The sequence below is a fragment of the Bos grunniens genome, chromosome 12, assembly GCF_055505025.1.
Source record: "Bos grunniens cultivar Pamir isolate PY7600 chromosome 12, Bosgru_T2T1.0, whole genome shotgun sequence".
In the NCBI taxonomy this organism is placed as follows: Eukaryota; Metazoa; Chordata; class Mammalia; order Artiodactyla; family Bovidae; genus Bos; species Bos grunniens.
Window position 1 is genome coordinate 19832467 of NC_141176.1, and position 22820 is coordinate 19855286.

Genomic DNA, 22820 nt, shown 5'->3' on the forward strand with positions numbered 1-22820 from the left:
CTGCAGCTCCCCTCCCCCCACGCCCGCGACTCTCCGCGCTCCCGCCACATCCCGCCCGCCGCCGCCCACTCAGACAACCCAATTACCCCCCAACCCTATCTCCTTGCACTTTTTTTTTTTGCGATTAAAATGAAGGGGACCCACTGCCCCACTCCCTGCACCCCCCACCGCCTGCCGGTCCCACCACTGCCACCTCCCGAGTCCCGCTCTGCTACTTCTACAGGCTCTTACCCGCTGCGCCAACCCTGACGAGGCTCCGCCAAGTGCCCTTTGCTCTAAGTAAATTTTTGGGATTTTTTTAGTGATTTTTCGGCCGAGTCTTAAAGGCGCTGTAGTCTCGGACAGGTTACTCCGTCTCTGCCGCTAGATTGATGAGATCAGGCATCACTCGAAAATGGCGCCGAAAGCGCTGAGGCTCCTCATTCAAATTCGTTAGAGCCAACCCCGCCGCCCCGGGGCATGCCGGGAACGCGGGCTACTTCCACAGCTGTCAATACCGCCTCCTAACCCCCACTACGCTAGCTTTCCCGACACTTCTGCTCATGCGCAAACTCCTACTCCTACCCCCCTCGCCTTGAACATGCGCAGAATCCTCGCGTGGTCGCCGATCTCCCTTCGCTTCCTCAGCCGCGGTAGTCCTACCTCTTTTCCTGCGCGTGCGTGCAGCTCCTGTGCTCAGCCGCGGGGCTGGAGGGGCCGTGGGGACTGTGGGCCTGAGGGTCCATAGGTGACATTATCAGTCGGTAGACATTTATTCTACTGTTCGACGAAAACAAACAGGGGTACAGCTTAGGTGAAAAGAGAAACAGCTTATTGCCAGGGTCTAAACTCCTAACAACGGAATGTGTCTGGGAGCGTGTGTATGGATACACGTGTACTTTAGAGCAGCCCCGCCTGTTTGCAGAGCTCTTGCTGTAAGTCATCGCTTTACGGGAGCTATCGCACTTAAGCCTCAAAACAACTTTGTGAGGTAGGTACTGTTATTATTTTCCGTTTGCAGACCAGGAAACCAAGGCCCAAAGAGTTTAAGTAATTTCCCTAAGGTAGCACAGGTAGCAAGCACGTGAACGAGTCCGCCCGCATCTGTCAGATTCTGGAGGCCGGGTCATTCTCTACCTTGCTGTGCAACATTTGATTGAATCTAGTCTCTCACTGTCTTCTCGTTCTTAAGCATTCTGCCGGAGTTTGGAAAGGTGAATGGGTTATGGGCAGTTTTGGGGATCACTTAGTGGGATTTTTTCAAAGGTTGGTAAGGGAGCTTAATCTAGCAAAGATGGGTTTCTATTGTGCCACGCATTGGTAAAGTAATAACAACTAGATACATTGTATTGACTACTCTGGGCTGCCATGGTGCTAACTAAACGCTTTACGGAATGATCATGTTTATTGCCCACAACAGCTCTGTGAAGTAGGCATTATCTTTATTTTACACAAGAGGATACCTGAGATTCAGATTAAGAAACTCTCCTCAAAGTCTTAAAACTACTAAACAGAAGCACAAGACCTCGGCAGATCTATCCAATGTCAAAAAAACTGGGCACTGTGGTAGGACGGTAAAAGATGATAAGCTGTCAATATTAAATACCTTCTTTAAAAACCTTTTAACTATTCATTTGCTTGAGAGAATTATTTCACCTGTTGCCAGGCTAGTTAAGATTAAAAAAAAAGACTCCCTTTGATCTTAAATGATTACATTTTAAGATTATTTTAAAACTGGTTGCTTTTTTCCTGATCCCAAGTTATTATGAATTCTCTAAAGAATCCAACAGTTAAAAATCTGGGGCATTGTTACACCTTTTCCTAGTTTTTATTGTAAAACAACTTGTGATGAATCATAAATGTTTTGAGTATACAAAGACATACATCATTGTGAGAGTTAAAATTAGACGAGTGTGAAAATGCCTCAAGTACTAAGAAGGAAGGAAATGGGAGAAGGTAGCATGGTTTGCGTTACTGAGGTACAATCAGAAGAGAAATGGATTTTAATAATTTAATAATTTGACATCATCAAGTAGTATCATGGCTGCATAGTATGTGACTTACATCTCTATGGTACTTTTTGTGCACTGGTTAAGTGAATGAACTCTGGAACCAAACTGCTTGGGTTGGAGTTCATCTGTTATTTACTAGGTTTGTGACCCTTCAAGAGTTACTTTTTTCTCCGTTTGATCTTTTGTAAAAGGATTAATGCTAATACTTCATCCAGTTGTTTTAAGGATGTGAATGAGCTAATATATTAAAGGTATTTGAACAGTGCATGGTATATTAGTAAATGTTAGCTATTGTTGTGGGTCAGTCATTAACACTAATCTTTGAAGATGGTTTCTTTAGAGGTGTTTCAAAGACCAGATTACAGTTAGGGCCATTAGGAATTAGCATTTGTGTTCAAGAGCCTCTTAAAATGATAAATCAGCCAGGCAAATTATTTTTGCCAAATGGAGTGATAATTTCTGTCAGATGAATAAAGATGTTAATTTGTTTTGCCATTCCATAAGAGTAACCTATGAAAATGGAATAGTTTTACTGCTCTAATTATTAAAGGGAGAAAAGGGGAAAAATCAGGCCACTCTATAAAAACCATCCAAATTTATATCATCTAGAGATAAATACATATTGTTTGTAATTTAACAATATACCTGTGGAGAGAATCAACTAGCTGCAGTCTGGATACGTGGTATATTTGGGGGAACTCATTTGCAAGACTGTACTAGAACATCATGAATTGGTACAATTTTTATCCAGTCCATCCACTTTTAAGATTTATTCTGTCAGGAGAATTCTAAAGTGCTGATATTAATAAATAATAACATTTATTGAGTACCTACTAGGTACTGTTTGTCAGCTAAGCATGTATATCCATTTTCTCCTTGAATCTTCATAGTAACTCATGAGGTAGGTGTAATTATTGTCTCCATTTTGCACAGACTAAAGTTTATATAGAGGTCACTTTTAGAAGAATTAAGTCCTGTTTGTTTCAGATCCTATTTAACAAAAAAGGATTTTAAAATCCTTCATTAAAGTTTCTTGATTCACTAACATGGGAGAAAACAAAATCAAGTAACTTGGTTCTTATGCCTGAACAAAAAAAAACCAAACGGGAAAAAAAAAAAAAATGGTTTTGAAAATGAATAATTTTATGTTTGACCACAAGGGGGTGCAAATTCCCGAACTGGAAAGCAAAGAAAAAAAAAGCACTTTTACTTCAGATCTTCAGATTCACAGGTAAAAAACTAGTTAAGAACACCTTCCTTGAACTTTAATACTTCACACAGTGATACACTTGATGAGAAGAATGGACTCAATTATTTAGGGACTCAATTGGGGCGGAAGTTTGCAGCTTTCTTTCATCTTCAATACAGTGAAGAGTTAGCCAACCTACGCCCACCCCTTTCCACCCACCTAGTTTGTTTCTCTGCGTACTCTTCTTGACTTGTCATAAAACTGAAGTCATAATTTAAAATTTGAGGTTTTACTTTGGAAACTGCCATGCAATCACCAGCAAATGAATGGTAAATATGGGTAGTGTGGAGAGCAGAGGTCTTGTAATTTCAATGCTTTTTTTTTTTTTTTTTTCTCTCCTGCTGTTTCTTAAGCCTACGCTGCAACTGATGGAATGTTGGCTTCAACATATTAGCTTATTTAGATAAACTGTGAAAGTTACAGGTCTGTTCATCTTTTAAGGAAGAATGAAGCCTCTTAAAACACTGTGAACAGTAAACTGAAAACTCAGTATACTCTGGTGGTGTTTTAAAAACAATTTGCATAGATGCAAATTGCACAGATGTAAAAGCTACATAAATAGCTTTTATTTTCCTGTTGGTCTTGTTTTTCTGAGGTGGACTTAATTTTTTTAAAAAAACTTTTTTTACTTGGAAATGATTTCAAATTTACAAAAAGTTGCAAAAATAGAAATAGTTCAGAGAACACTGGTATCATTTACTTCTCTTTTGCAAATTCTCTGTCTCTCTCCAAATATATGTGTTTCTTTATATGCAATTTTTTTCTGAACCATTTGAGGTTAAGTTACATACATCTTGGCCCTTGATCCCTAAATACTTGTATTTCCTATCAACTTCATAAATTTACATTGAAAAAACACTTCAATCTACCATTGATACAGGCATTTTGTAGGTTGGTCCTTGTAGCACTTCCACCTTCAATATAGGAGCCAATCTGAGGTCAGGTACTACATTTAGTGGGTCTTGATTCTAGCTTCTTTTACTGGAACACTCTCACAGCCTTTCTTTATTTTTTATGACTTTGACATTCTTAAATATAGTTTCTCCCTCCACCCTCCTTTTAGAGAGAACATTCCTTATTTTGTTTTTTGTCTGATGCATCCTCATTAAGTTAAATTGAGGTTTTGCATTCTTAACTAGACTATGGCACAGGTGATATTGCGTCCTTCTGAGTACCACTTCTGGAAGCATGTGATAGCCATATGTCCCTCACCGATGATGTTTATTTTGATTATCTGGTCTTTATGTGGCTAGAATTTTCCAATGTTTGGTTTATTGGGTTTTTTTTTTTCTTCCTGGCAAATAACCAATCTGTCGGAAAATACTTGAAGATACATCTTACTCATCAAAGTTCCCATTTAAATTTAGGATATGTTACTGCCAATATAGTTTTACAATGATGGTTGTAACATGATTCAACAAATCTGTTAAGTCCTTTGATATTGACCAGTCAGTCCACAGCATTCTACTGCAAACAGAGGGCCCTTTCTTCTCCTCTGTTTATTATCTGCAATTAACTTATGAATTCCTGTGTTTTTCCACTTCTGTATTTTGTTTCCTTGTGTTCTATCTATATTTGTATGTGTATATTTTGTACATTTTTTTCTGAACCATTTCAAGGTAAGTCACACACATCATGACCTTTCACCTCTATTTTAAAGTCTGTATTTAATTAGTTTTGGTGTTTGAATTGTCCTAGATTCAGCTAGTGGGAGCACCTTTATTCTGGGTCCTATGCCTTTGTGGCGGAGAAGGCAATGGCACCCCACTCCAGTATTCCTGCCTAGAGAATCCCATGGACAGAGGAACCTGGTAGGCTGCAATCCATGGGGTCACTGAGGGTTGGACACTACTGAGCGACTTCACTTTCACTTTTCACTTTCATGCATTGGAGAAGGAAATGGCAACCCACTCCAGTGTTCTTTGCCCGGAGAATCCCAGGGACGGGGGAGCCTGGTGGGCTGCCGTCTCTGGGGTCACACAGAGTCAGACGCGACTGAAATGACTTAGCAGCAGCAGCAGCAGCAGCATGCCTTTGTGGTGTGCCTACATCATTTTCTGGGAATACTTACTTGCTTTCCGGTATAGTAAGATGTTTCAATTCTAGCTCCTGCCATAACCCTGGAGTTAGCTTTTTCTCTAAATAACCCTGTTTCCTCTAAGTGAAGATGGTCTTAGAGACCAAGGTTAGGTTCATTGCTGCTTCTTGGACCTTTTAGGAGACAGAGTTAGGAAATATATATGTGTATATGCACATTAAAATATGCATATACTAATATATGTATCTGTTAATAACATGGGCTTAATTTTAAATTTATTATAACTGAGAAGATATAGCAATTTATAAAGTTCTGAATAAAGTCAAATCACAATTCACATGCAATTTTCATGTTCCCTTAATAAATGTCTATAAATATAATTTTATAAGGTCACAATGTGAAATAGTTTTGTCTTTTTCCACTTAACATGTAAGAAGCATCTGAGTTACTATGTTAGTTTTACAATCTCATTCTGAATTTCTCTGCTACATTATCATTTAGTAGATTCTACCATTCCTTACCGGAGAAGGCAATGGTACCCCACTCCAGTACTCTTGCTTGGAAAATCCCATGGAAGGAGGAGCCTGGTGGGCTGCAGTCCATGGGGTTGCTAGAGACGGACACGACTGAGCGACTTCACTTTCACTTTTCACTTTCATGCATTGGAGAAGGAAATCGCAACCCACTCCTGTGTTCTTGCCTGGAGAATCCCAGGGACGGGGGAGCCTGGTGGGCTGCCATCTCTGGGGTCGCACAGAGTCGGACACGACTGAAGCGACTTAGCAGCAGCAGCACCATTCCTTACATGTCACTTTTATATTGATGCAACTGAAAAATCTGAAACCAATAGGTAATATCAGATTTATATTTTAGAAATTCACTTTAACAAGGGTACTGGAGAACAGATTAGAAAGTGCAAGAGCAGTGATAGAAAGTCCTACAGAGGCTATGGTATTAGTAGTATCCAGGCAAGAGATAAAAAGTACTTGAAGCACAGATTAGAAATGATGGTGAAATGAAGTATAAACAAAACTGGATTTACTTCTCCAGTTTTAATGTGTAACTATTTACAGGTAAGTGTTTAGCATCTATTCTTGTTATGTAGGGCTTTCCTGGTGGCTCAGTCAGGAAAGAATCCACCTGTAGTGCAGGAGACCCGGGTTTGACCCTGTGTCATGAAGATGCCCTGGAGAAGGGAATGGCCACCCACTCCAGTGTTCTTGCCTGGAGAATTCCATGAATAGAGGAGCCTGGTGGGCAATAGTCCATGGGGTCACAAAGAGTCAGACACGACTGAGCGACTTAACACTGTGTTATGTATTATTTAAGGTCCTGAGCATCTAGGGGTGAGAAAAACAGCCACAGTTCCTCTCTCTGTGGTGTAGTCTACTAAGAGAAAAGAGGATTACGTTAATAATCATACAAATTACCATTGTGATAAGTACAGGATGCCATGAAAAATATAGGATGCTATGAAAGCATACACAATGGGGACTTAACACTGGAGTTATAAGGCCTTTCTAAGTGGGCAGGGTGGGGGGGGGGGCTTCCCTGGTGGCTCAGATGGTTAAGAATCTGCCTGCAATGCAGGAGACTGGGGTTTGATCCCTGGGTCAGGAAGATCCCCTGGAGAAGGGAATGGCAACCCACTCCAGTATTCTTGCCTGGAGAATCCCATGGACAGAGAAGCCTGGTGGGCTACAGTCCATGGGGTTTCAAAGAGTCAGACACAACTGAGCAACTAACACTTTCAAAGGAGGGACAGTTAAACTGAGACTTAGGAATTAGGTAGGCCAAAAAATTGGAAAAAAAGGAGCATATGTTAATGTCCTGTGCCAAAAGGACCAGTAAATTCAATGCCCATATGGTAAAGCAGAGTAAGCTAGGATGGAGAAAGTTGAAGCTAAGACTAGAGAGGTTTAGGAGCCTTTGTATATGGAGGAGAGAGAGAAGGAAGCATGGTAGTAGGGCTTCTTGGTTTCTGGTGTACCATTTCCTGAGATAGGAAAAAACAGAACAGGTTTGATGGATTTTGACGTGTGAAATGTTGATTTTTATATGCCTCTGGGTTAAGTACAATCCTCTCATCCTCTGGAGAGATAACTGGATATTAGGATTGGTGTTTTGATTTGGAAGTCTGGAACTTTAGGGGAAGTTCTGGTGTGCGCTCTTATCTGTAGATTTACTAGTATTTTATCTATTTACTACAACTTGACTAATTGTAGTTGTAGATGGTAGTTTAAACTGTGGGATTGAATGAGATCACTGCAGGAGGTATGTAGAATGATAGAAAGGTTCAACACAGAATCTTGGAGAACATTGTTAGCTACATAAAAAATGTATATACACAGGAAAAATTTTGCTATAAATGGTAAAGACACATGACAAATCAAAAAATATTTTTTAACATATAAAGCAGATAAAGGGTTAATAAGAGGTCTAAAGAAAAACAGAACGGTTAACAAATACACAGCGAAAGAAGAAAAATAAATACAGGTTTTTCTTGTTTTTCTTTTTAAAATAAGTTCTTGGAGAGGTTTTGTTTATTAATCCAGCTTTAAGTACTTAAGGAAAGCAGAAGTTATAGAAGTTATAAAATTCTAAAAGCTAAATATTCAAGAGACCTTTAAAAGCCTCCTTGAAAGTGATTGCTGGTAAAATTTACAAAGACTAACCAGAGCTTCAAGTTGAATTTAAAAGTCAAGGAAGAACTAAGTTTTTTAATTCATAACTTTGATAAGAATTTAAATGACCTCTGAATATTCTTTTCAGTGCACAAAAGCCATTTAAAAAACCCCTCATATTGATGGTATGAGTGAGGAAAGGCTGGTGGCAATGTAAGTTAAAGCAGGCCTTTTGAAAAGTAATTTAGCAATAATAAAAAGGGTGATAGAAATATTCATCTTCCTGCCAGAAATTCGAATTTCAGGAATCTAGATGAAATAAATCTGAACTATGGGAAAAGATCTATACAGGAAGATGCCAAGAATATTAAATATAGTACTAAGTAGCAGAAAGGGAGGATTGGGTTGGAATGTCCAATAGTAGTAAGATTATTAAGTAAATTGTGGGGAAATGACTGGATTTACTATCAGCATCATCACAAAATGATGCATACCAACTGGAAAACTGTTTATAAGTGCAAGATGTAGAGGTGTAATTAGGATGATTAGAACTACTTTTAAAAAATACATAGAGGGGAAATACAAGAAAAAACTTTCAACCCATATCAAGGTTTTCTGATCAAAGTTAAAAATATACACGTTAAAATGCCAGTCTAAAATTTGGCATTTTGATACTATCAAACGATCCTTCTCTGGAACATGGATATTCTATGAGCTAGTCCAGTGATTCTTAAACGTTCAGAATATGTTTATAATTGCAGGGCCCCCCGTCTCTGGAATTGTGTGCACGTGTGAACTGTTTGCATGTAATTTTATTAGAGTTAGATGATGGTCGATGGAGTTCCTGAAGAAAAGCAGAGGAAAATGGTTCATTTATATGGTTGGCAGGATACTAGTTCTCCAAAAGAAGTCCACATCTTAATCCCTAGAATCTGTGAATATGTTGTTATGTGGCAAGGGGTATTCAAGTTGCAGACAGAATTAAGGTTGCTACTCACATGACCTAAAAATAGATTATCCTGAATTATCTGAGTAGACCCAATATAATTCCACAGTTTTTCTAGATGTGGAAGAGGGAAGCAGAATAGTCAGTGTCAGAGTGGTAAGATGGGAGAGACTCAACCAGCCATTGCTGGCTTTGAAGATAGCAGCAGGCCACAAGCCAAGGGATGAAGGCAACCTCTAGAAGCTGGAAAAGCCAAGAAAGCAGATTCTTCCTTAGAGGCTCCAGAGAGGCTCCAAATTTCTTCCTTAGAGGCTCTATCTACACCTTGATTTTAGCCCACTGAGACCCATTTGGGACTTCTGACTTCTGAAACTGTAAAAATAATACATTTCTGTTGTTTTAAGCCACTAAATTTATGGTAATTGTTAAAGCAGCAAATAGGAAAATATTGAATGCTGTATGTAAACAGTGACTTTGCGTGTGTTGATATGTGGTTGTGGTAGTGAGTATGCACACGTGGAGATGTAGTTCCTGGTTCTGAGAATTTCGTGACAGCCTAGACCATGTCCTTGTCTGTGTCTGCAGCACAGTTCTGCTTACTCACTCAGTCGTGTCCAACTCTGCAAACCCATGGATGGTGGCCGCCAGGCTCCTCTGTCCATGGATTTTTTTCAGGCAGGAATACTGGAGTGGGTTGCTATTTCCAACTCCAGGGGATCTTCCTGATCCAGGGATTGAACCCAGGTCTCTTGTGTCTCCTAATAAAGATTAATGGGAATGAATGGTACTTAGCACCAATTATTCTGCCACCTGAACAAATTGAGAATTACCTTTTTTTTTACTCTCTTATGTTCTGTGTGTTCTTCTAATCTGTGAGTTAAAATGGTAAGGATATAAAATATTAAATATTTGTTCTATATTGATTGTAAAAGCTCTATTTTAAATTTATTTTTATTTTTAACCTTTTATTTTGTATTGGGGTATAGCCAATTAACAGTGCTGTGATAGTTCAGGTGAACAGTGAAGGGACTCAGCCATACACGATCCATCCTTCCCCAAACTCCCCTCCCATCTAGGCTGCCATAAACATAGCAGAGTTGAGTAGAGTTCCCTGTGCTATACAGTGGGTTGTCATTGGTTATCCATTTTAAATATAGTAGTGTGCACATGTCCATCCTGAAGTCTGTTTTCTAATTGAAATAAATTGATGTTTTTTGAGTAACTCTTATGGACAAAGTGTTCTAAGACTGTTTTGTACTTGATGATTATCATATATTTAAAACATGCTAAAAATAGCTATGCTTAGGAATTTTTCCCTAAAAAATGTTAGGAATATTATAACTAGTAAACTAGAAGAATTATAATAAGGCAAAAAGAATAAGGTTTATTGTATAGCACATGGAACTCGGCTCAATGTTATGTGGTAGCCTGGATGGGGTGCGGTGGGGGAGAATGGATAAATGTATCTGTATGGCTGAGTCCTTTCACTGTTGACTTAAAACTGTCACAGTACTGTTAACTGGCTATACTTCAATACAAAATAAAAAGTTCATAAAAAAAAGAAAAGAGAATAAGGCTTAACAATAATGGCTACTTTGAAAATGTTTCTTATCTGTGTCATATATCTATCCATGGCTATTTAGTTTCTACTATTAGCTTTTAATTTTTCAAATTTAATATTTACCTGGAAATTTTAAATTAAGCCTCTAATCAGATGAGTGTATATATATTTGTATATATACATACATTGATAAAATATTGTATATATTGGTAAAAATACCAAATCTAGGTAATTTTCTGTACTTTTTTGTTTAACGAATTCATTGAAAGTACTGTTTGTCTTTTTTTTAGGTCTGTGAAGTGTCAGACCTCAAAATGGACAACAGCTGTTTCATTAGATATAGCATCTAGTTCTCCAGTCATAAACCTGTACAACATTCACTGAAATTTGTTGGCAATGTGATGAGTTCTTCCCACATATTCACCCATTTACATTCCCTTTTTAAAATGCAAGTATGTTTTTTATTTAAGATATTGATAATATTTTTGTTCTGTGAAGTAACTTTGATAGTCTTTCCCTGTAACTAAATTGATTAAACAATGATACAGTCCTCCTCAGAAGGTACTTAAATGGTTCATAAGTATATGCTTTAGTTAATTAGGTATCAGTTTATAAGTACTTTATTATACATAAATATTTGGGGAGGACCCTTTAAAAGTCATCAAAGGCAAAAAAAAAACCAAAAAACAGAAACTACTTTTAGAGTAGTTTCTTTTTAGAGTATATCCATGTTAGTTATATGGGAGAAAATTTACACATGGATCAGGAGATATACTTCTGTTTGGGGAAATTTGCTTTGCATGGTTTTGAGCCCTAGTTTCTGAAAGTGGCTTAGGACAGATGCATACATATTTTCAACTCTGATTCTGTTAGGATTTTTCCCTACATGAGAAATTGTTTTGCTTCTGTATTCTTGGCCGCAGATTGTAGGACTGAATTAAAATTCATTCAAGAAAATTAGAGATACCAAGGGAACATTTCATGCAAAGATGGGCTCGATAAAGGAATGGCATGTCCATACAGAAGTGGTATGGATCTAACAGAAGCAGAAGATATTAGGAAGAGGTGGCAAGAATACATGGAAGAACTGTACAAAAAGGATCTTCATGACCCAGATAATCACTATGGTGTGATCACTCACCTAGAGCCAGACATCCTGGAATGTGAAGTCAAGTGGGCCTTAGAAAGCATCACTACGAACAAAGCTAGTGAAGGTGATGGAATCCCAGCTGAGCTATTTTAAATCCTGAAAGACGATGCTGTGAAAGTGCTGGACTCAATATGCCAGCAAATTTGGAAAACTCAGCAGTGGCCACAGGACTGGAAAAGGTCAGTTTTCATTCCAGTCCCAAAGAAAGGCAATGCCAAAGAATGCTCAAACTACCACACACTTGCACTCATCTCACACGCTAGTAAAGTAATGCTTAAAATTCTCCAAGCCAGGCTTCAGCAGTACATGAACTGTGAACTTCCAGATGTTCAAGCTGGTTTTAGAAAAGGCAGAGGAACCAAAGATCAAATTGCCAACATCCACTGGATCATTGAAAAAGCAAGAGAATTCCAGAAAAACATCTATTTCTGCTTTATTGACTATTCAAAGCCTTTGACTGTGTGGATCACAATAAACTGTGGAAAATTCTTGGAGAGATGGGAATACTAGACCACCTGACCTGCCTCTTGAGAAACCTATATGCAGGTCAGAAAGCAATAGTTAGAACTGGACATGGAACAACAGACTGGTTCCAAATAGGAAAAGGAGTATGTCAAGGCTGTATATTGTCACCCTGCTTATTTAACTTATATGCAGAGTACATCATGAGAAATGCTGGCTGGATGAAGCACAAGCTGGAATCAAGATTGCCTGGAGAAATATCGATAACCTCAGATATGCAGATGACACCACCCTTATGGCAGAAAGTGAAGAAGAAATAGAGCCTCTTGATGAAAGTGAAAGAGGAGAGTGAAAAAGTTGGCTTAAAGCTCAACATTCAGAAAACGAAGATCATGGCATCTGGTCCCATCACTTTATGGGAAATAGATGGGGAAACAGTAGAAACAGTTTCAGACTTTATTTTTTTGGGCTCCAAAGTCACTGCAGATGGTGACTGAAGCCATGAAATTAAAAGACGCTTACTCCTTGGAAGGACAGTTCTAACCAACCTAGATTCAAAAGCAGAGACATTACTTTTCTAACAAAGGTCTGTCTAGTCAAGGCTATGGTTTTTCCAGTGGTCATGTACGGATATGAGAGTTGGACTGTGAAGAAAGTTGAGCGCCGAAGAATTGATGCTTTTGAACTGTGGTGTTGGAGAAGACTCTTGAGAGTCCCTTGGACTGCAAGAAGATCCAACCAGTCCATTCTAAAGGAGATCAGTCCTGGGTGTTCATTGAAGGAATGATGCTAAAGCTGAAACTCCAATACTTTGGCCACCTCATGTGAAGAGTTGACTCATTGGACAAGACCCTGATGCTGGGAGGGATTGGGGGCAGGAGGAGAAGGGGACGACAGAGGATGAGATGGCTGGATGGCATCACTGACTCGATGGACATGAGTTTGAGTAAACTCCGGGAGTTGGTAATGGACAGGGAGGGCTGGCATGCTGCAATTCATGGGGTTGCAAAGAGTCGGACACGACTAAGCAACTGAACTGACAGTTATTAGTGGTAATATTTATTAAAGAAGTATGAATTACCCTGCTCCCAACCCATTACAATAAGGATACTTGGAAAGGGATAAACCCATTTGTTTCAGTTATCTACCTTCTAAATAATTAGTGTGAAAGTGTTGACCTCAGATGATATATTAAATATAGTGTTCTGAAATATTGTTTTAAAATAATTTAAATTTTCATAGTAAAGGAAAGTTAGCCTATTCATGTTTGGAATCATAGACTTTTATTAGTTAAAGCACACCTATTTGTAATTGCCCCCTGGAGCTGCTGAGAACAAATTCACTCCCATCTATATGTGATAACCCCTTAAGTACGACCATTAGTGTTTTCAACCATGAGGACAACTGAACCTCTACTCTCCAAACATCCTTAGTTTCTTTAGTGGCTTATGATTTTAAACACTTCATACTCTTGGTTTCCTTTTCTGGTTATTCTCCAGTTTAACAGAGCCCATCTTAAAAAGTGACACCCCAAATGGTAGATCTTATACCATATATGGCCTGAAATATACAGGGGTTGGTAAACTTTTTGTCTAGCCATTAAAATGTATGTATTTGAGGAACAGTTTAAATAATACAAAGGACTGGTAAATAATAAAAATGGGTATATTCTTGACTCTGTGTCAAAGAAAAATTGAAGAGATTTAATAAATAAACTTCACATTGAGTGAAGTGGTAAAGAAATTGCAGGAGACACAGGAGATGTGGGTTTAATCCCTGGATCAGGAAGATTCCCTGGAGGAGGAAACAGCAACCTATTTCAGTATTTTTGTCTGGAAAATCCCATGGACAGAGGAACCTGGTGGGCTACAGTCCATGGGGTCGCAAAGAGTCAGACACGACTGAGTAGGCACACACGATAAGTAAACTTTACAATGAGTAAAAAAATTTCATGGCTTTCTCAGAGGCTTTCTTGACTTGGGAAGAACCTTTTCCTAGAAGTTGAGGGGGACAAGAATCTATTGACATTCATTTCTTACTCATTTCTAGTAAACAGAAGTCAAATTAGAACTCTCTGAGCTCTAGGAGATATGACTGAGGCCATGTGACCAGTTCGGCTTCATACTACATTTCTATTATTAATATGTAAAAAATTATTTCTTATAGAAGAAATATATAGGGAAATAAGGAGAATAAAATGCCTCATGTTCTCTTTTGGCAAAGAAATGCTTACGTGTTTTAAACAAATTAACTTTTTAAGGCAGCTCTGAAGAAGTAATTTATTTTAAATAGGTGAACAGTTTATGGCTCTTATGGGAACACTTTTTCCTTACTTTTCTTCATCATAGGATTAGGCCCTATGTTTTTAATTTAAGTCCTTTAATTTTTGCTGTTAACATTTAATTTACTTGATGACCCCATACTGTTAACTTTTGACCCAGTGAACTTGGATGGTATATACAGACCACATAGCTAATTTTAAAGAAACCCTTAAAGAAAAATAATGTTTGAAGTGAAACAGAAGATTAAATTCATGTCAGTGTTCCATGTAGAGAAGTAGTACACATATACTTAACCAAAGAACTTTTTTCCCCTTTTGGAAAATGTATTTTTATAAACACGGGGTTTTTACAATTAGATGTTTATGCTGTTGGCAAAACAACCCCAAACTGGTGTGACTTAACTGCAGTACTTCTAATAAACTGCAAAACCACTGATAGAGTATAGTAGATAGGAAACCTTTTCCTGACAAGAAATTCTTATAGCATGTAGCTAAATCTAACGGTCCTTTCATCTATCTCTACTTATACTCAGTTTCCTTTCCTATTATATAAAATTGAGATTCCTAAAGTTTAATCCTTAGATGTGAAAAATGTTAGCACATATCAGTTTCAGTTCAGTCACTCAGTTGTGCCTGACTCTTTGTGACCCCATGAATCGCAGCACACCAGGCCTCCCCGTCCATCACCCACTCCCGGAGCTTGCTCAAACTCATGTCCATCGAGTTGGTGATGCCATCCAGCCATCTCACCCTCTGTTGTCCCCTTTTCCTCCTGCCTTCAATCTTTCCCAGCATCAGGGTCTTTTCCAATGAGCCAGTTCTTCATATCAGGTGGCCAAAGAATTGGAGCTTTAGCTTCAGCATCAGTCCTTCCAATGAATATTCAGGACTGATTGCCTTTAGGATGGACTGCTTGGATCTCTTTGCAGTCCAAGGGACTCTCAAGAGTCTTCTCCAACACCACAGTTCAAAAGCATCAATTCTTTGGTGCTCAGTTTTCTTTATAGTCCAACTCTCACATCCATACATGACTACTGGAAAAACCATAGCTTTAACTAGACGGACCTTTGTTGGCAAAGTAATGTCTCTCCTTTTCAATATGCTGTCTAGGTTGGTCATAGCTTTTCTTCCAAGGAGCAAGTGTCTTTTAATTTCATGGCTGCAGTCACCATCTGCAGTGATTTTGGAGCCCCCCCAAAATAAAGTCTGTCACTGTTCCCACTGTTTCCCCATCTATTTGCCATGAAGTGATGGGACCGGATGCCATGATCTTAGTTTTCTGAATGTTGAGTTTTAAGCCCGCTTTTTCAATCTCCTGTTTCATTTTCATCAAGAGGCTTTTTAGTTCTTCTTTGCTTTGTTAATTATAATAAAGTTCAAAGCTTCTTCTAAATTACTTGATGTAAAGATACTTTATGTATAACTTTTATTTGCCCTTAAAACTGGATCTGGGAACTTACTTTTGAACATTTCCTCCCTAAGTATAAAATAGTATATGAGTCCTGTCATTTATTGAACTGTGTAAAATGCAGCTTAATCATTACTATAGATAACTTCAAATATGTCACATTTACTTTATTCAAAAATGAACAGAGAGTTAAGCAATAACTGCTGTGTGCTAACTACCATTAGGTACAGGGGTATTAACAAGGCTTTCTGGAAGTAGTGCCAGCTATATATATTTCTATATAAACATTCATAGAGCTTCCCTGATGGCTCAGTGGTAAAGAATCTGCCTGCCAATGTTGGAGACCTGGGTTTGATTCCTGGGTTGGGAAGATCCCCTGGAGAAGGAAATTGCAACCTACTCCATTGTTCTTGCCTGGGAAATCCCATGGACAGAGAAGCCTGGTGGGCTACAGTCCATGGGGTCACAAAGAGTTGGATATGGCTTGCTGCTGCTACTGCTGCTAAGTCACTTCAGTCGTGTCTGACTCTGTGCGACCCCATAGACAGCAGCCCACCAGGATAAGGATATGGCTTAGTGACTAAATAACAACATAAAACCTTCATGGTTTGCTACTAAGATAACATGATTGTTGTTCCATAGTGTAAATACTAGAGGGAGTGTTAGAAAATGTGCTTTTATTTTATTTTTTAAATAAATGGAAGTATTTTTGTGTAGTTTTATAGCCATGGAGGGAAATAATGAGATTTTGTGCTGGGATGTTATGCCTGGAATAGAAATAAGAGTCTTGAACGACTCCCTAGTCCCCAACTTGTTTGTACAGTACAGTTTTACTGGAATAGAGACAAATGGAGGAGGAATGGGGCTTCTATGTATGTGTATATATGTAAAAGTGTGAAATGGAAAACTAGGAAAGGGGAGGGAGATGAGAAACTCAGTGAAGACATACTGAATATGGAAGATTAAATGCCAGTGGGGTATCCACTTAGAGAAGTTCACTAGGGAGCTCGGCATCTGTGTGTCTCAGGCTGAGGAGAAAGGCCTGGCTGAAGGCAGATATCATTAAATAGGTGATAGTTAAAATCAGGGGATGCCATTGCTCACAGAGATGGAATTTATGGAGAGGAAATGAGAACCAGCATTATAAATGGACAAATTAAGAGGAGGAAGATAAAGAACCGATAAGAAATAGCAGAGGAAGGGAAGGGAGCACCAACTGAGCTGTGCTTGTGAAGCCGATGGGCGAGAAGATTCAGAAGGAAAGAAGTCAGGAGGGTCAGACAGTAAACACGAGTGGAATAAACTGAAAAACAAGACGGCAGTTTTGTTATTAGTATTGTTTGCCAGAATGTTTGCAGTGCACATTCAGTGTACTGATGGAGGCAGAATTCTGTTTGTGTTGAGTTTAAAAGTATATTAAAATTGAGAGAGGTTATATTAAATTTATATTATTCCAAGTCTCCTCAGCTCTCACTCTCTCTTTTTTTTTTTTGGTCACGCCATGCAGCTTGAGGAATCTTAGTTCCTTGAGCAGCGATCAAACCCAGGGACCCAGCAGTGAAAGCGCTGAGTCTTAACCACTGGACTGCCAGGGAATTTCCAAAACTTTTCATCTCTTACTCAAAATAGAATTAAAGAATGATAGTTGTAGGGAGGAAGTTAAAAGATGGAGGAGATTCTACAGTGAAAAGAGTTTAACATATTTATAAAATGTGAGGAAGAGACAGCAGAGAGGAGAGATTAAAAAGAGAAGGGATTAAAAAAAATAGGAGGGATAAAGGTAAAGCAAGACCTTAAGAGATGAGGAAATATTCAATACTGAAACGGGATCAAGGGTGTAAGTAGAGGAACTGAGCTGGAAAAGAAAAGGAAGAATACTTCTTCCTCTGAGATTAGAGAGGAGGCAAAGATGGTTACATGTGTAACTTAAATTGTGGGACTGAAATGGAGATTCATGGCTGATACTTTTGATTTTTTTTTTTTTTTGATAAAGGATACAAAAAAGATAAACACATAGGTGAGCTTGAGTAAAAATATAATACATGCTATAAAGAATGGGAGAGGGAGCAAGGTTATAAGCAGGAGAGATTGATGAGCCTGGGAATCTAGGCTGGATAGGAAATGATGTGAAGGTACGTGAAAGATTGTGGTTTGAAGGAAAATGGAATAGTTGAGAATTGAGATTATAAAAGGTAAAAAGCAGGTGTTAAGGGAGTACCTGGAGTGAATAAATTTTCACACCTGTTTTTTGTTCATATGTATTTCTGAGGAAAAGGTATTCAACTATAATATACTTTAATGACTGAATAAGTATTCTGTTATAGAATATTAGGTTGTAAAATAAGCAGTTTCTTATTTGGGAGTCTTTATTGATTCCTGCCAATTTTTCTCTACTGCTAAAAGGAACAATAAAATAATTAAATTTTTGACTTATTTACTTAGAATGCAATCTTAGAATTGGATTTTCTGGTAGGTCTTCATAATGAGCCTTTTTATTTTTGGGCTTCCCTGGTGGCTCAGATGGTAAAGAATCTGCCTGCAATATAGGAGACCAGGGTTCGATCCCTGAATTGGGAAGATCCCCTGGAGATGGGAATGACTATCCACTCCAGTATTCTTGCTTGGAGAATTTCATGGACTGAGGAGCCTGGTGGGCTACAGTCCATGGGGTCTCAAAGAGTCAGACGTGACTGAGCGACTAACACTTTTTCTATCTTTATTTTAGGCCTATTTCTAACAGGCTTGTTTATGTGCATTCTTACTCTATCCTGGACTGGAATCAGAAAATTGGACAATGTTGCAGGTTCTGATTGATGCAGGCACACTGACCAGCCAAAGTGAGAACTGGTAAGTAAAAGTTCTCCTTCATGGGAATAGTGATGGGTGTTTTAAAAACTTGGAATCAAGTATACTTTTTATGAGTACAATAAGAAATGATTCATGAGCTGAATAACAGGATATAGTGGTCAATTTAGAAATACATATTCAAATTAAATAAAAATCTCTATGAATAACCTACATTTGTTGACAGCATCCAATTTTAGGAAAGGTTTTAAAAAATCACGAATAATATCAAAGTCACTGCTCCTCAGACTTTTCCACAAAAGTTTGGTTAATAGCAGAGAAGAGTGAATACCTGCCCCAAAATCTGGCTCCCAAGATAGAATTTTCTTTTTTTTTTTTTTTAATTTTCTTTAGTTTTGCACTGTGTCTTAAATTTAAAATGAAAGTACATTATATACCATAATAGTCCTATGGTTAATATAAAGATAATACTTATAATTTTTTTCAAAATCTCTGAGTAAAATAGATATTTTAGAAGATGATCCAAGTTTATTCAACTTTTAAAACCCTGGAATACTTAAAGTTCCAATTGCCCAAAGCTGGACTTGTACAGGCAAGGTTCTAGGCTATTTCATGGTTGTACAATACATTCGTTTTCAGTTCTTTCTCCTACAGTTTAGCCAAGGCTATTTATAGTAGTATATGGCAGGGAATCGATTAATTAATGTTTACCCACATTGAAACTGAGAGTGTTACAGAAACTGAAAATTCACAGAGTGAAATTTCAACAGACTACACTACAAGAAATGTTAAAGAAGTCCTTCAGACAGAAGAGAAATGATACCAGGTGAAAAGACAGATTTACACAAAGGGATGATGAGCACTGGAAAAGGTAACTACGTAAGATTTTTTTCTATTTACTTCTCTTTTAAGATAATCAACTGTTTTAAAAAAAATAATACATTATGGGGGTTACAACATGCACAAGTAAAATATATGAAAACAATAATAGCATAAAGTCCAGGAAGGGAAAAATAAGAGTATGATATTTGCTGTACATATAGTAGTGTAATATCACTTGGAAGTAGACTGATAAGTTATATATACAGACTATAAACCCTAAAACAACCAGTAGAATAATAAAACAATATTAGATAGTAAGCCAACAAATGAGAAAAAATGGAACCATAAGAAATTCAATCTGAAAAAAGGCAGAAAAAGGAAAAAAGGAACAATAAACAAATGGAACATAGGGTAAATAGAACAAACAGAAAACAGCAAGATGATAGACTTAAATCTAAGCATATCAATCATCACATTAAATGTAAGTGATCTAAAAATCCTCATTAAAAGGCAAAGATTATCAGATTGGATAAAAGCAAAACACTTTATATACAAAACAATGTTAAGAATGAAAGGATGGAAAATACTATGCTGATGCTGACATTAGTCAAAAGAAAACTGGTGTGGCCAGATTAACATAGCAAAAGAAGTAAGATTTCAAAGTGAAAAATATTACAAGAGATAATGAGTGTCATTTCATGATAATAAATGGGCCAGTTAATCAGCAATACATAACAATCCTAAATGTTTATTCCCTAAATAACAGTTGGTTCACAATATATGAAGCAAAAACTGATAGAACTGCAAGGAGAAAAAGAAAAATCTACGATTATAGTCAGAGATTTCAGTATGCCTCTTTTAATAATTGCTTGAAAAAGTTGAAGCCTAACAAGGATGTAATAAACTTAAATAACACTATCCAGCAATATTACCTAATTGACTTCCTAGAACATTCCACTTAAAATAGCAGAATACACATTCCCTTTCAAGTATACACGAAACGTTTACCCAGAGTGAGCATATTCTAGGCCAGGGGTCAGCAAACTATCAGCCGTACTGCCAAATCTAGCTTGGTTTTATATTGCCCTGTGAACTAAGAATGGTTTTCATATTTTGAAAGGTTTCTTGGAAAAACAAAAAAATTTTGACAGAGTTTTTGGCCTGCAAAGGTTAGAATATTTACTTCCTGACCCTTTACAGAAAAATTTTTCTGATCTCTGTTTTAGGTCATAAAATATGTCCCAGTATATTTTAAAGTAGCCAAATCATGCAAAGTATATTATGGCCACAAAGGAATTAAATAAGAAATCAGTAACAGAAAGCTAACTGGAAAATCCCTAATATTTTGAAACAAATATAATCTATTGATTAAAGGACTCAAAAGTGAAATCAGAAAGTGTTTTGAACTGAAGGAGAATAAAAATACATTATCGAATTCTGAATAAATGAAATGCCTGTATTAGAGTATACCAAAAAAAGAAACCCTCAAAGCAATGACCTCAACTTAAGAAGAGCAAATTAAACACAAAGAAGCAAAAAAAAAAAAATCACGAAATAAATCAGATTGAAGTGGAAATCAATGAAATGGAAAACAAAAATCAATTGAGAATATCTGTGTGATGAAAGCTTGGTTCGTTGAGGTCAGTAAAACTGATAAACCTTTAGCCAGACTGGTCGGGGAAAAAAAAAAAAGATAAGACACATATCAGGAAGATTGGTAATCGGGAATAAGAGAGGTGACATCATTACAAATTCTACAGGTACTTAAAGGATAATAAGGGAATATTATGAACAACTTTAGGCAAACAACAATAGCAATTTAGATGAAATGGCCAAAGTCCTTGAAAGATTACAAATTACCAAGCTTACTCAAGAAGAAATAGATATAATAGAAGAAATAGATAACCTGAATTGTAATTTTTCTGTTGAATTATTAGTTTAAAACATTCCTACAGGGACTCCCCTGGTGGTCCAGCGGTAGAATCCACCTTGCAACGCAGAGGACAGAGGTCCAGTCCCTAGTGGGGAAGTCAGATCCCGCACGCCTCAGAGCAACTAAGCCCACACCACAACTACTGAACCTGATGCAGCCAAATAAATAAATAATTTATATACTGGAGAAGGAAATGGCAACCCACTCCAGTACTCTTGCCTAGAAAATTCCATGGATGGAGGAGCCTGGGGGCTATAGTCCACAGAGTCGCAAAGAGTCGGACACGACTGAGCGACTTCACTTTACTCACTTTTCACTTTATATATATACATTCCTACAAAGAAAACTGGTGCATAGGGCTTCACTGACAAATCCTTCCAAAACATTTAGGAAAAGAAAAATAATACCAGTTACACATAAACTCTTACAGAAAAGTGAAGAGGAGAGAATACTTCCAAACTTGTTCTTGGAGGCCAGCATTACCCTGATACTCAAACACTATGAAGACATAACAAGAAAACTCAGGCCAGTCTTCCTCATACACATAAATTGAAAAATCCTAAACAAAATTTCATCAAATAAAATCCAACCATATATAAGAAGGATAGTATTATTATTGGGTTTATCTCAGGAATGTAGGATTGGTTTTAACATTCAAAAATCAATGAGTATAATTCACCATTTTAAACTAAAAAAGAAAAACTGATCATCTTAACAGATGCAGAAAAAATGTGTGACAAAACCCAGTATTCATTCCTGATTTTAAAAAACTCAGCAAACTTGGAATGCAAGGATATTTCTTCAGTCAGATAAAAGGTATCTACACAAAACGTGAAATAACCTTATATCTACTGACGAAAGATGGCATGCTTTCTCCCTGAGATTAGGAACAATACAAGGACTTCTGCCCTTACCACTTTTACTCAGTATTGGAAGTTCTGACCAGTATAATCAGGAAGGAAAAAAGAAATTTAGATTGGAAAAGAGGAAATAAAACTGATATAATCATCCATCTAGGAGGATTCCCAGGTGGTTCAGTGGTAAAGAATCTGCCTGCAATGCAGGAGATGCGGGTTTGATCCTTCAGTTGGGAAGATCTGGAGAAGGGAATGGCAACCTTCTCCAGTATTCTTGCCTGGGAAATCCCATGGCCAGAGGAGCGTGACAGGCTGCAGTCCATAGGGTCACAAAGAGTCGGACTGAGCAACTAAACAACAATAAATCATGCATCTCTTCCACTTGGTGGAACTGATGAAGAGCTACTAGGATAACTTGAGTTTAGCAAGACAGTGGGATATAAAATCAATATATAATAATCATTTATATTTCCACATTCTAGCACCAAACAATTGAAAATGGAAATGTGAAAAATACACAGCATTTACAGTAGCATAAAAAATAAGTTCTTATGAATAAATCTGAAAAAAAGCACTAAAGTCCTAAAAACTGAAAAGAGCAAACAGCGCTAAGAAGAATTAAAGATGACTTAAGTAACTGGAGAGATTTACCTGACTCATTGGTTTATATTAATATGTCTGTTCTCAAATTGA

The 22820-nt window shown here is 37.6% G+C and overlaps 1 protein-coding gene and 2 long non-coding RNA genes across 13 annotated transcripts in view; 2 read left to right on the top strand and 1 right to left on the bottom strand.

Moving 5' to 3' along the window:
* The window catches only part of KCNRG (potassium channel regulator), a 118795-nt gene that overhangs the window by 77478 nt on the left and 18497 nt on the right, over positions 1–22820 (top strand). For 2 of the 7 annotated variants that reach the window (XR_015137968.1, XR_015137969.1), the window contains exons 4-5: positions 18436–18557; positions 19270–19386. Coding sequence is in view for 3 of the 7 variants with exons in the window: in XM_086329142.1 (XP_086185268.1) it covers positions 18436–18520 (85 nt within the window). In the remaining 4 variants the exon portion in view is untranslated. Of the gene's footprint in view, positions 1–18435; positions 18558–19252; positions 19640–22820 lie in introns of those variants that run through there. The other 5 variants (XR_015137966.1, XR_015137967.1, XM_086329142.1 and 2 more) reach the window with 4 other exon arrangements.
* LOC147361477 (uncharacterized) overlaps positions 1–22820 on the bottom strand; it is a 95760-nt gene that overhangs the window by 48571 nt on the left and 24369 nt on the right. For 2 of the 5 annotated variants that reach the window (XR_015137975.1, XR_015137973.1), the window contains exon 1: positions 232–611. The exons of 1 other annotated variant lie outside the window; for it this stretch is intronic. This is a non-coding gene — a long non-coding RNA (uncharacterized LOC147361477). Of the gene's footprint in view, positions 1–231; positions 901–22820 lie in introns of those variants that run through there. 2 more of the 5 variants (XR_015137972.1, XR_015137976.1) reach the window with 2 other exon arrangements.
* LOC147361478 (uncharacterized) lies at positions 636–11507 on the top strand. The gene is made up of 2 exons (XR_015137979.1): positions 636–970; positions 10700–11507. It is a non-coding gene; the product is annotated as an uncharacterized LOC147361478 (long non-coding RNA).